Source organism: Gossypium raimondii, chromosome 9, assembly GCF_025698545.1.
Source record: "Gossypium raimondii isolate GPD5lz chromosome 9, ASM2569854v1, whole genome shotgun sequence".
In the NCBI taxonomy this organism is placed as follows: Eukaryota; Viridiplantae; Streptophyta; class Magnoliopsida; order Malvales; family Malvaceae; genus Gossypium; species Gossypium raimondii.
Window position 1 is genome coordinate 38,573,612 of NC_068573.1, and position 13,261 is coordinate 38,586,872.

Sequence of the window (13,261 nt, forward strand, 5' to 3'; positions counted from 1 at the left end):
AAATTTTGTAATAATTTACTGTAAAATATTGATTACAAGACTCAAACTTGATCTATATTTATAAAAAGAAAATTCACTCCCATTTTTTCCAAAAAATCCTAAACTTTGTTTTTTGAAATGCACACATATGATCTTCTTTCCAAATATATATTTTTTGAATGTAGACTTCTACTGGACTCATACAAACATAAGAATTAATAAATAAACCACACGAATAGGACAGATTGTCATTCATTCATTAGAAGAGTAGAGTTTGCCTTGATACCCAAGTCCAATTATATAAGCAAGTCAGTTATCAGTACATACGCAGAATTACATCTCTTCATGCACCATACCAAAATTTCATGGCGCCTACTCTCTCTATTTGCCTCACCGACTACTTCCACCATCTCTTAATCCTCATCATTTCTACTCTTTTCCTACTTTTCTTGGTTAAGTCTTTCAGAAATTTCAAGTCCAAATCAAAGTATCCACCCACCCCTCCAGCTTTACCCATCATCGGTCACATCCATCTCTTAAAATCTGGATTGCCGACATCTTTCCAATCTCTAGCCCGAATATACGGTCCCTTAATGCAGATACGCGTCGGAGCTGCTAACTTCGTTGTGGCCTCGGATGCTAAATCAGCTCAACAAATTTTGAGAACATTTGACGCTGATTTTGCCTCCAAGTTCCAACCCGGTCCCACTAATTACCACATATATGAAGACAGTTCTTTCACCAATGCTCCTTATGGTGCTTATTGGAGGTATATGAAGAAATTATGTATGACTAAACTGTTTACGGGTTCGCAGCTCGATCGGTTCAACGGTATTCGAGAGCAAGAGACTAGCAAGCTCTTAAAATCGCTGCTGAACAAGTCTAAAGCAGGGGAGCCATGTGACTTGGCTGCAGAGGTAACTGAGCTGACAAATAACATGATTTATAGAATGGCAATGGGAAGAAGATGTTCAAACTATCCTAACCAAGCTGCGGAAATCAGAAGATTTATTACAGATTCCATGAAATATGCGGCAAAGTTTCATTTTGGAGAAGTGTTTGGGCCTTTGAAGAAATTCGACCTATTCGGTAATGGAAAGAGGCTTAAGTTGACTCTAAAGGGTTATGATCAATTGATAGAGCAGATTATGAAGGATTATCAAGATAATGATCTGGAAACTAGTGAAAATGATGATGAAAAAGATGTGATGGATATTTTGTTGGAGAGTTACAAAGACACAAATGCTGAAGTGAAGTTGACTAGGGATCAGATCAAGAACTTTTTCATGGTAACTATACTTCTGCTTAATTTCTCACTCCATACAAAAACTGTCACCCTCCAGCCATCACACTGTCTGTTATATATGCATCATATTGAAATCAAACAAAATGTTTGCTCTGCTGATATAGGAGTTGTTTATGGCTGGTGTGGATACAACAGCGGCGGCAATACGATGGGCAATGGCGGAGCTTATCAACCATCCCAACATATTCAAAATCCTTAGAGAAGAGCTCGACTCAGTTGTGGGGAACAACAGACTAATCAAAGAATCCGATGTGCCAAAACTCCCTTACTTGCAAGCTGTAGTGAAGGAAATCCTAAGACTACACCCTCCAGGGCCCTTACTCCGCCGGGTTTCTAACAAAGATAGCAAAATCAACGGCTTCGATCTCAAGAAAGGGACTAGAGTTTTCATTAACGTTTACATGATCATGAGGGATCCCAATTGCTATAAGGAATCTGAAAAGTTCATGCCTGAGCGCTTCTTGGGCTACAGTACTGAAATGAAGGGCCAGGATTTTCATTACCTTCCCTTTGGCAGTGGAAGGAGAGCCTGTCCTGGTGCATCTCATGCTATGTTTGTGATGCATGCCACCATTGGAGCCCTTACACAATGCTTTGATTGGAAAGTGAAAGAGGCGGAGAAAGTTGATACTGAAGCAGCAGGGACTGGTTATTCGGGTGCATTTGCAGTTCCTCTCCTGTGCTATCCCAATACCCGTTTTGATCCTTTTCAGGAATGAGCCCAAGATTTGAAGCTTGTTTTTATTTAACATGAATCAATGTACTTGTGTTTGTTTCATTAGATCAAAGTATCTTGGACTTTTCAATGCAATTATGGACACATACTTGCCAAATAATGAATTCTATTTCCATTGTCTATTATATGTCATCACTCCACTTCATACTTTCCCCACCAAATCTAACACAAATGCACAAAATTTCTTAAACCCTAAAATTTTAGACTCTGATATCAAAATCATAAACCCTGAATTGTAACTTTAACCCCAATATCTTAAATCTTAACCCTAACGTCGATATCAACTCCAATACCCAATAGGATATTATATACATATATAGGTATAGACATGATTTGAACTATCCTGAAGAGTGTAATTAAATTTAAACTAGAGTTGAATCCTAGGCTCGATTAAGAGTGTAGGTTGAATTTGACGTTACCGAGTTCGAAAAATGGGTTGGATGTGATTTTTGTTTTTTTAGATTTAATAAGTCTAAAGAGTTTAAATCATTGAATGAAATTCAACTACATGTAATGATTATCACTAATGACATTATGACTCTGAAGCTACAACATTGCCCATTGATTAATTGAATGTCTATAACCACCTGGGTTATTTCTCTAAGAGGGGGTGGTGTTTGAGTGGATTGAGAAAAAAAGATCGATTAAACCGAAAATTAACTTCAACTGAAGTATTTAGACGGTTTATAGGATGTAATTTCAGAAATTATGGTTATTCAAAATTGAATTGAATTATATTTTTGTTTAATATATAATTAATTTTATGTTTAATATGATATAAAATAAATATTTTATATTTAAAATAATAAAAATAAATTAAAAGTTTTTGAAATTTATTGTATCATAGAAACATTTATGAAAAAGATTTGAAATTTTGTCAAAAATATTTAAAATTCATAAAATAAAACCTATTTTATCAAAATAAGTCTAAAAAATAATATAAAAATCGAAAACCGATATTTGTGAAAGGGTAAGACAATAGATTTGTAAAATATCTTATTAACTTTGATTAATCCCTGGACCACTGGTAAAGCTTAGGGCAGTACTATAGCATTTCTTTTAAAATTTGATGGCATCATTCATATAGAAACAACACAATTGACAAATTATGAATATATGATTAATGAACTAATGACCTTACCCAATTATTTAAATCTTTTAGCAATTAATTTAAATGTCCAAAAGTTTTTATTTTTTGCCAAATAACTTCCTTTCCTAACCCTCAATTTTGAAATGTCAGAAATCTTATATTCATGTGGTTTTCAATTCGAGAAAAGTTTTATATTTTCATATTTAAAAACAATAATATTACATTTAATTTAATTTAAAATTTAGGATTAATTTAATAAAAATTATAATTAATTAATTAATGACATAGTAATTAATTTTATCAAATCAACCCTAAAACTCGAAAACAACTATAGTCATCCAAGTATTTAACACAAAATTAAATGAATCTACAATTAACACTAAGTTTATTCTATTAACAAATTCATGAAAGTTGAAGCTTAATAATATTAGCAATTAATTTTCATTAGAACCCTAAAATCCGACTTAAACTCTAAAAAATTAAACTTACCTTTGAGTATCAAAATGTATTACTTTTGTCAAATACATGTATTAAAATGGAAAAAATACCGAATGATGTGTTAAGCCTTAACTTTATAAAACAGAAAATTTATGTCATATTTTGAGTTAAAATAAGTTAAATACTTTTGAGATGAATCAAATATGACTTTTTTTTAAGAATTAACCACAACATATTCCTTATTTCTTGTTTAGTTTTTATTCCCAACATTATATATTTTAGTTGTGGCTTTCAACCTAGATTGCCAAAAATAAAATGAAAGAAAATAGGAGGAAGGAAGCTTGAACCTAGGATTTCTTGGAAGGACACTAAACACTTAACTGATTCAACCCTATTTATTTTCTTGGTTAATTCTTTCAGCTAACCCCTTATATTTTGGGGCGTAACAACTCTCCAATCCTTAAAGAAATTCTGTCCTCAAAATTTACTTGTTTCGAACAGATGAGGATATTGTTGACAAAACATCTCTTTCGGTTCCTATGTGGCCTCCTCAATATGCCATGGTTTCGCCACAGAACCTTAACAAGTGGGATTCGTTTCCTTCTCAGAACCTTTACGTCACGATCAAGAATTTGTACGAGTTCCTCCTCAAAGGACAAATCTAGTCTCACCTCAATCTCTTCAATTGGTACAATATGGGAATGATTAGATCATTATCGTCCCATCATGGAGACATAGAAGATGTCATGGATGCGGTTAGTTAATGAGGTAATTCTAATTGGTATGCCACTGGACCGACTCTCTTAAGGATTTTATAAGGTCTGATGAACTTAGGGCTTAACTTGCCATTTCGTTCGAACCTCAACACTTTTCACCATGGACACACTTTCAAGAAGACTTGGTCTCTAACATTGTATTCAATGTCCTTTCTCCTTAGGTCCGCATATGACTTTTGCCTATCCGAAGTTGCTTTCAGCCTATCCTAGATTAATCTAATTTTCCCCTTAGACTCTTGTATCACTTCGGGACCCAAAATTTTCCTTTCACCTGGTTCAATCCAATACAGTGGTGTTTGACAATTACGACCATAGAAAGCTTCATAAGGTGCTATTTATATACTTGACTGAAAGCTATTATTATAGGCGAATTCAGTTAGAGGCAAATGTTCCTTCCAACTCCTTTGGAATTCGATAATGTAACTCCTTAGCATATCTTCTAAGATCTGAATAACCCGCTCGGACTATCCATTAGTTTGTGGATGGAAGATAGTACTAAAATCTAAGCGAGTACCTAGTGGCTCATGCAGCTTCCATATATTTAAAATATTTTATATAATTAGTATCAAGTGCAATGGTAAAGTGTTGTACTTTTAAAGAGAGAATTCATATTTGAACTTTAAAGATAATATTGCTGAGAAAAACAAATTCAAAAAATTATTTTTCGTGTCCGGTGAAACAAACTTAAAGAATATCTTAGTCATAAATATATATACATTTAAATTATTTTACCACAAATCTATATAGAATATATGTTAGGTAGGATATCGATCAAGAAAAGTTTAAAGAAAATAATATAAGTTTAATATCTTATTTAGGAAGAGAAGGACGTTCTAAAGATATTATAATTTTCAATTATTAGAGCCAACCAAAGAGTTTTTCCTAAAATTTTCCACTTTATCGTACAACAAAAATAATTAGCATGACTCTCTTTTTCTTTTTATTTATTTATAAAATTGCTTTTATTTACCTCATGAAAATTACAAAGAAAACTACTGTTGACAAATATTTATCCTATACATTTGGAATTCCTTTAGCTTAGCACTAACCCAATGAAGCTCCCATTGCCAACACATTAGCAATAAAAAAAAAATCTTTTGTATGAAAGGGGGACCAAAATTGAATGCAAAATCATCAATTTTGGTCCCGTTTAATAGAACAACAATTTTTTTTTTAAAAAAATTTAACTATTTAATACATAAACATCAATTTTGGTCCCCCTTCCATAGAACAACAATTTTCAACTGCAAACATTGATTGTTTTTTTCGTACAACTGTGAATAATGTTATTCGTCGAGGAATTAATCCAAATTGATAATGGTGATGAAAGTTCTGTTAAGTATGCGTTGTGGACTTTTTTTAACCAATCCAACATGTAAGGCTGACGTGGATTGTTTTTATTTATCCTTTTGGTCCGACTATTTAGCATGAAATTTTTACAGCCATTTACCTTTATAAAAGAATCATGTAATTTCTATTTATGGGATTAAGGGATTGAGCCTTTTCGGTTTGAACATTAGATGATAGAACAGATAATCACTTATTTGCTGAAGAAAATAGGAGAAACTCGATTGATTGTTTAGGGTTAAAATATTTTTTAAAAAGTAAAGATTAGTGTTATGTTAGTTCCTTTTGTCGATTGCATATGTATCTTGTATATTCGTCAATGATAATGGCGGGTGTCAGTCAGTCATGAGAAAGGAGGGACCAAGGTACTGCCGACAATCCAACTAGCCGAGGATATTCATTGTTGTAAGAACATCGACTTGGTAGATCAAAGTGCTAAGGAGACCCCCTTGGGAATGCTAGAGGTACAGAAAACCGATATGGAGCCTGTTGAGTCATCGATGGGGTTACCACCTATAAGAGAGGTGGGTTGTGAATCAGACTTTGTGGGAAAAGTAGTGATGCAAACTGGGTTGTCAGATAAAGTAAATACTATGAGTGAGGTACATCTCAAATACTTATCTTGTGTACATTTTGACTTATTATTGGCTTAGCAAAAACGCAAGGGGCCCTTTCAAAGTTCTAAAGTGGGTAAGTTGAGGGGCTTACAAACTAGAGTTAGAGGCAATACTCAAGGTTAACCCGGTGTTCAATGTGAGTGTGTCAAAGCCTTTTCGTGTGGATCAAGAGGATTTTGATCGAGGCAAGTTACAATGGGGGCAAGTAAGAGTGACGGCCTCTTACGATTGAAATGTACAAGAGAGAAATACAGTTTGAGTTAGGCGATGGTAGAGACATAAGTCAAAGAAAATATTTCGAGGGGTGGAACTACTTGATAGAGAGACGAGCCAAACCAGTGTCATCTTGAGGACGCGACGAGGGCATCGCGAGAACGGGCAGTGGAGAATGTCACGAGCCACGGATCAAAGCCTGTGACCACATAGAACGTCCTATAAAGGTCAACTTATTAAATGGGACTCATTTGACGCACATGAATTGACCCTATTCTTGGAACCCATAGAGAAGCCCTTCTATTTGAAGTCTTGGTGGCCCAGTGTAAAATTAGAGTTACTAGGGTCATTAATGTAAATCCTAAGAGATAAAGATATATGGAGTTTAAATTCCTTAGGACTCTCAATTGTAGAATGACTCTAATCTTGAGCGTTGATGTAATTCAATCTGTATCGTTGGATCTGGGGGAGCTCAACTATAAATAAAAGCCTACTCTTTCATTTGTAATCATCCCATTGAATCTCATTGATAGTTAAAGAATATATTTGAGATCATTTACTCAAGCACTTGGTGAGCATTGCTTTCTTATGATTTTTTCAGTTCTCTAGTTGCTATTTCATTTTGAGTTTGCTTTTGCTATATTTTTTGGGTGCCTTGGAGAATTTATGAGATAATTCTTACTTTTCGAGTGTTAGGTTAACTTGGACATTTTAGAAGCAAAAAAATCACTTAAGGCCGCTTGGTTTGCCGGGCTAAAATTTTAACCTCGTAACATGTTTACATTATTATACGGAAAAAAATCATTAAATTGCCAAAATTGAAATGGTAATAATCTAGACAAAATAATAGAGTTGGAGTGATTAACCCTGATTCACTTTGCAGATAATTAAAAGGATCCAAGCTTTGTACAGCCAGAAATAATAAAAAAAATATAGACGTACAAATGCGGATTAATGATTTAGTATGTGAATAGAAATAATTGAAGGTCATGGAAGCAAGTTCCTATTAAAAACTTAGTGAAATATGCAATTTTAAAGATTTTCATTTATGTATTGTTATATTCCTCATTTGTCGCCTAAATTTCTCAATATTTGCTTTTATAAATTTAATTTCTGGCCACATTCTTATATAAGAATAACAATGTTTTGGCTTCTTAACAACTTTGTCACAAACACCTCCTTTTTATTCATTTGGCATCACTTAGTAATTTACTTCTGCAACATTATACTATATCATATTTTACACATACAATTAATTCAGAGTAAAAAAAATAGCTAGTTTAAGCTAATTTCTTAGATTCACGTCCAGGAAATTAAACCTAACTTCATACATTGTTTTCAATCTCATTGACCATTGCTGTACATTGCTTTGCTTCCTACGACCATCTTGATGCCTCTGCTCTTGGATTCAACCCACTATAGTTTTTAAATTTGAATACGTCCAGTTCAACTTCACGTCAATCAAGATCAAACAATAGAAAATGTTTTTATTATTATTTAATACTAATATTAATATATAATTTTTTAATTAAACGAGAAAATTCAGTGGACCAAATAAACTTTATTTTAAATATGGGTATGATTTTTTCTATTTATGAATTAGACCTTATCCCATTCCCACCTTCTTGATTTGGTTGTTTTTTTAAAGGAAAAATTATTAATTTATTTCATGAATGAAGTTATACATTTAGCAAAAAATAATAATAAATACTGTTGTAGATGGTGGAGTACAAACACCATCAATATAACAAAGGTTTTAGTCTTAGCATCAATAGAATATTATGTTATATTTATAATCAGCTCTGCCACAACTCGAGTACGACATATCTAGAGTGATTGCAAGCACTTAACACGATAGGAAAATTAACCCCGGATGATCCAAATCGATTAGCAAAAATCGGCAAAGAATTGAGCATCTACTAAATTGGAGAGGACGGCGACAAAATCATCCCTAAAATCACTTGCGAAAACAAGACTACATATGCATGTGCAAGACTTAAAAAACTTGTACAGGACAAGACTAGACAAAAGACTTCAAAAAGAAGAAGAAGATTTATTCAATAATGAAAAAGAAACATATAATACTTAAGATAACAGGGTTCAAAATTGACTCGTGAAATAATTGGTTATTCTTAATTGCTCTCAAAACATAAATAGATTAAAAAGTCGACGAAGAGCCACCATTCAAGTATCTACGACCAACCCACTTTTCAAGAGAAATTGTTGGTGGTCAGTGGAGGTTTATAAGTGACAACAGACATCATCACTTATCCACCATCACAACTTGTGAAGATAATAAAAATACCCACCAAATAAATCTACAAATTGAAAAATAAAGAAAACATGTGAGTGATAGTGAATGAAGAAAAGGAAGAAACAAAAGATTAGTGGGAGAGAGGAAGAAAAAGCATGCGATAGCCAACTTAAAAATTAATACCGTACGTCATTGAAAAACAATCAAACGTATTAAAAAAAAAAGGTTAGAGTCCTAATTTCAAAGAAGATTTAAACAATCCACTGCAAGAATAAGATAAAAGATTTAGATAGAAAAAGAGGTCCTAGAGAAATTAAAATGCATCCCAAGATTTTGAATTATTGAATCCAAACAAAAGCTTTTTCTTGAAAATATTCTCCACCACAAAAATTAATACAAATAATTCAACATCAATTTTGGTCCCTTTTAATTTTGTTTAATCATAATTGAAGAAAACCAAATTTGCATCATTCTCAACTGCCACCCAACAGAAAGATATATAATGGAATCACTCATGCATTTTATTTTTCCCAAGATTTTAATTTAAATAATTACAAAATTATTGCAAGATATATAATATATTTCTTTTCAATTGAATTAAAATTGATAAAGTTGAAAGACCAACTCAATCAAGTTATAAATCGTACAACATAAAAATAATACTGAAAGCTACTGGTTTCATCTCCGCTCCTCCAATCATCTATATACTCGAACCTTTCCCATGCTGGGGGTTTTCAAAAAGTATTTATTACTAATTTATTTCAAAATTAAAATTTTCCAGGGGAAAAAATGATGTCAGTTTCTAAGCATAGCACATCTACAATGCTTTATTATGATTTATAGATACCACGAAAGAAATAATAACCCAAACCTATATAAATTATATTAAATTATGACATGCTAAAATAATTATGTAATATATTTATTAAGAATTTATAATAAAATTAAATATTATTTTGGTTGAAGTCGTAAAATTGGGAGAGTCTTTTAGTTCAAATCTCAACACAATATTTTCTAGATTTTAAGATAAAAATACCCTTAACTTAATATTTATTATTTTGTTAAAATAAAAACTTTTTAGTAATTTAACAATGAAGTTGGTATTCACTCAAAATCTTTATTACACTCGTTATGTACTTGGTATATATTATTATATTATATAATATAATGATTGTATATTCATTATACTACATTAACATAAAATTTTAATTTTAAATTAATATAAAAAGTAAAGTGTAATGTCGTCAGAGTATAAATATATTCACTATTTTAGTTTTTTATTATTTGCATTTACTCATAAATCATTTAAAGTATAAATAATATTTCATTATAAATTTTGATTGATTAATTTGATGTAATAATTAATAAACGTAAAATTGATGATTTAATTGTAAGTTAATGTTTTTTTAAAATTGTAATTTTAATATAAAAAATTGTTTTTATTAGGTAATATTAAAATGATGATATTTATAAAAGTGTATAAATTTGATTAGAAATTTGTTATAACTTTTTATTATCAATTCCTCTAATGTGAAGAGGAAGTGACGAATTGAATTTTAATTCGATTGGTATAGATTTTATTGTCAATATAAAAGGACGTAGGTTTAGGTATACTAAAATACATTCGGCAATGAATGTGAATGAGAAATTGACCTATTTTACCAATTAACGGCAACTTTTAACATCTCTGTTTACGTCAGGAAACCGTTTAAAAATTAAGATAGAAAGCTTCAGCCGATGTTTGACACCATAGTTTACATATTTGGTCCATTTTCCATTGCGACTTCATGAAAATTAAAAGATATAAGTACAATAATTAAGCTAGGCGGAGAGGAAGAAGAACTCATAATATGGGGACCATTAGAAAACAAGAGAAATAGTAGGAGAAATATACAAGCATCCTCCCATAAAATACAAACATAATATTGGGACCATCAATTTAAATTTGTGGAGTCGCTTCATGTTTGTATGTTTGTTGTGATTATGAGTATAAGGAATATAATTAGTTTGATCAACTTCAGTAAATATTCAAACACTGCAAAAAGGGAGTAATTGATCATCAAACTTCAAAGTTCTCACTTAATATCAGAGATTCAATGGAACAATTCATATATCGTGGTCCCCTTGCTCTCCTGCTGCAAAATGATTTTGATGGAACAACTCTGCATTTGGACCTTATATAAGAATATGCAGTAAACCCCAGATTTTGCAACTCACATATATTTTTCGTCCTGTTCAACCATGGTTGATTCTCAAGAATACATTCTTCTCTTCCTTATCTGGTTCATAACCATCCTCTTTCTCCGAGCCATCCTTAGCAACTCACGAGGGAAAAAACCCCATCTTCCACCCACCCCACGTGCCCTTCCAGTTATTGGACACATGCACCTCCTTGGCCCCATACCTCACCAAGCTCTTAACAAACTTTCAGACCGCTTTGGACCTTTGGTCTACTTCTACATCGGATCAAAGCCTTGTCTGCTTGTGTCTTCCCAAGAAACCGCAAAAGAAGTATTTAAAAACCATGAAACTACTTTCTTAAACCGCCCAAAAATGGCCAATCTTGATTACCTTACATATGGTACTGCTGATATGGCCATGGCACCTTATGGTCCCCTTTGGAAGTACATGAAGAAACTTTGCATGTCTGAACTTTTGGGGACTCGAACCTTGGACCAACTCCTTCCCGTCAGACGTGAGGAGATGACTAGATTTGTAAGATTAATACAAGACAAAGCTGAGACAGGTGAAGCACTTGATGTTGGAGTGGAACTGATGAGGCTGACCAACAACATAATATCAAGAATGCTACTTAGTAAGAGGTGTTCAGATAAAGAAGATGAAGCCAATGAAGTGCAGACAATAGTGAAAGAGATGAACAAACTTGGCACAAAGTTTAATCTATCGGATTTACTTTGGTTTTGTAAAAATTTAGATCTTCAAGGGTTTAGGAAAAGGCTCAAGGATGTTCGAGATAGATATGATATTCTGATGGAGAAAATCATATTGGAACACAAGGAAGCAAGAAAGAAGAATAAATCGACTGCAGCTGACACCATGAAAGATGTACTTGATATTTTGATCGAAATATCGGAAGACCAAAATGCTGAGATGAAATTGACCGCAGAGAACGTAAAAGCCTTCGTTATGGTAATGAGACTTAGATGCATGTTTTGTGCAAATAACATTTACATGCACGTAACATAGCCATATTTTGTTTGACCATGAAAAATTAATAACCGTAAAGACAAGAAACATACTAGTTATATTTTGCTATTATCAACTGTTAGTAGTAGAGGATAGAAGACTGACATAACGTGAATTTTTCAGAATTTTTTTGGGGCTGGGACAGATACATCCTCGGTTACAATAGGATGGGGAATAGCAGAGCTTATTAATCACCCAAATGTGATGGAGAAAGTACAAAAGGAGATTGATTCCGTGGTTGGAAGGAACAGAATACTGGAAGAATCTGACATATCAAACCTCCCATATCTGCAAGCTATAGTAAAAGAAACATTGAGGCTTCATCCTGGTGGACCATTAGTTGTGAGAGAGTCAACAGAAGATTGTGTCATTAGTGGTTATGAGATTCCAGAAGGTACCAGGCTCTTTGTCAATGTGTGGGCTCTTGGTAGGGACCCCAATCAATGGGAGAACCCCCTTGAGTTCATACCAGAGCGATTTCTTAGTGAAGAGTGGAGGCAAGGCAAGAACCAGTTTTTGGATGTGAGGGGACAACACTTCAGCCTGTTGCCATTTGGGAGTGGAAGAAGAAGCTGCCCTGGAGCTTCGCTGGCACTACAGGTTGTCCCGACAGTCCTTGGCATAATGATACAATGCTTTGATTGGAAGGTTAGAGATGGAGCAAATGGCACTGTTAATATGGAGGAAAAAGCTGGAATGACTCTTCTTAGAGCTCATCCATTGGTTTGTCACCCAGTCACAAGGCTTTCTCCATTTCCAGCACTATGAGTATTCCGATACAGACCCTTGTCTCCTTGCAGACATGCTTGGACTATATCTAAATATCTAGTAGAAAGTGCAATATTAGTATAAATAAGGATGTATGTAAACCGTCGATTGTGTCCACATTTTCTATTCTTGTAAGTTGTAAAATGTGGGATGACTAGGCGCTCTGCCATTGTTGTGTGGCTTCGAATGGAACTTGTTTCTTCTTAGAATTACTTCTGTTGCGATTGCCGAATCGCCCTGTCAATAAATTCCTTTGTCTTATGAGTTTACGATGTGCATGTTCGTATCTCAAACTGCCACATATGTTCCTCCTTTTTGGAGGACTATCGGGTATAACCAAAGAAAATGAACAACCAATAAGATGAATGAAACCATTCCTTTCCAGTTTAACTAATTACATCCACTTCATCCACTCTGCAAATTTTGTTGCCTTTTTTATTTAAAGATTATTCATACAAATAAAATAAATTTCAATAATTATTTATGATTTTGTATGCACGAAAATAATTCATCGAATAGTGTATAATGAG

At 33.1% G+C, this 13,261-nt stretch overlaps 2 protein-coding genes across 2 annotated transcripts; both read left to right on the top strand.

Moving 5' to 3' along the window:
- The first annotated feature begins 290 nt into the window (after positions 1-290).
- On the top strand, positions 291-2,141 carry LOC105799531 (3,9-dihydroxypterocarpan 6A-monooxygenase). Its single transcript, XM_012630153.2, has 2 exons — positions 291-1,268; positions 1,390-2,141. The coding sequence occupies exons 1-2, from the start codon at positions 345-347 to the stop codon at positions 2,002-2,004; spliced, it is 1,539 nt and encodes a 512-aa protein (XP_012485607.1). The 5' UTR covers positions 291-344; the 3' UTR covers positions 2,005-2,141.
- An 8,559-nt stretch (positions 2,142-10,700) lies between these two features.
- LOC105799532 (3,9-dihydroxypterocarpan 6A-monooxygenase) lies at positions 10,701-12,998 on the top strand. Its single transcript, XM_012630154.2, has 2 exons — positions 10,701-11,906; positions 12,087-12,998. The coding sequence occupies exons 1-2, from the start codon at positions 10,998-11,000 to the stop codon at positions 12,729-12,731; spliced, it is 1,554 nt and encodes a 517-aa protein (XP_012485608.1). The 5' UTR covers positions 10,701-10,997; the 3' UTR covers positions 12,732-12,998.
- Positions 12,999-13,261: the final 263 nt, after the last annotated feature.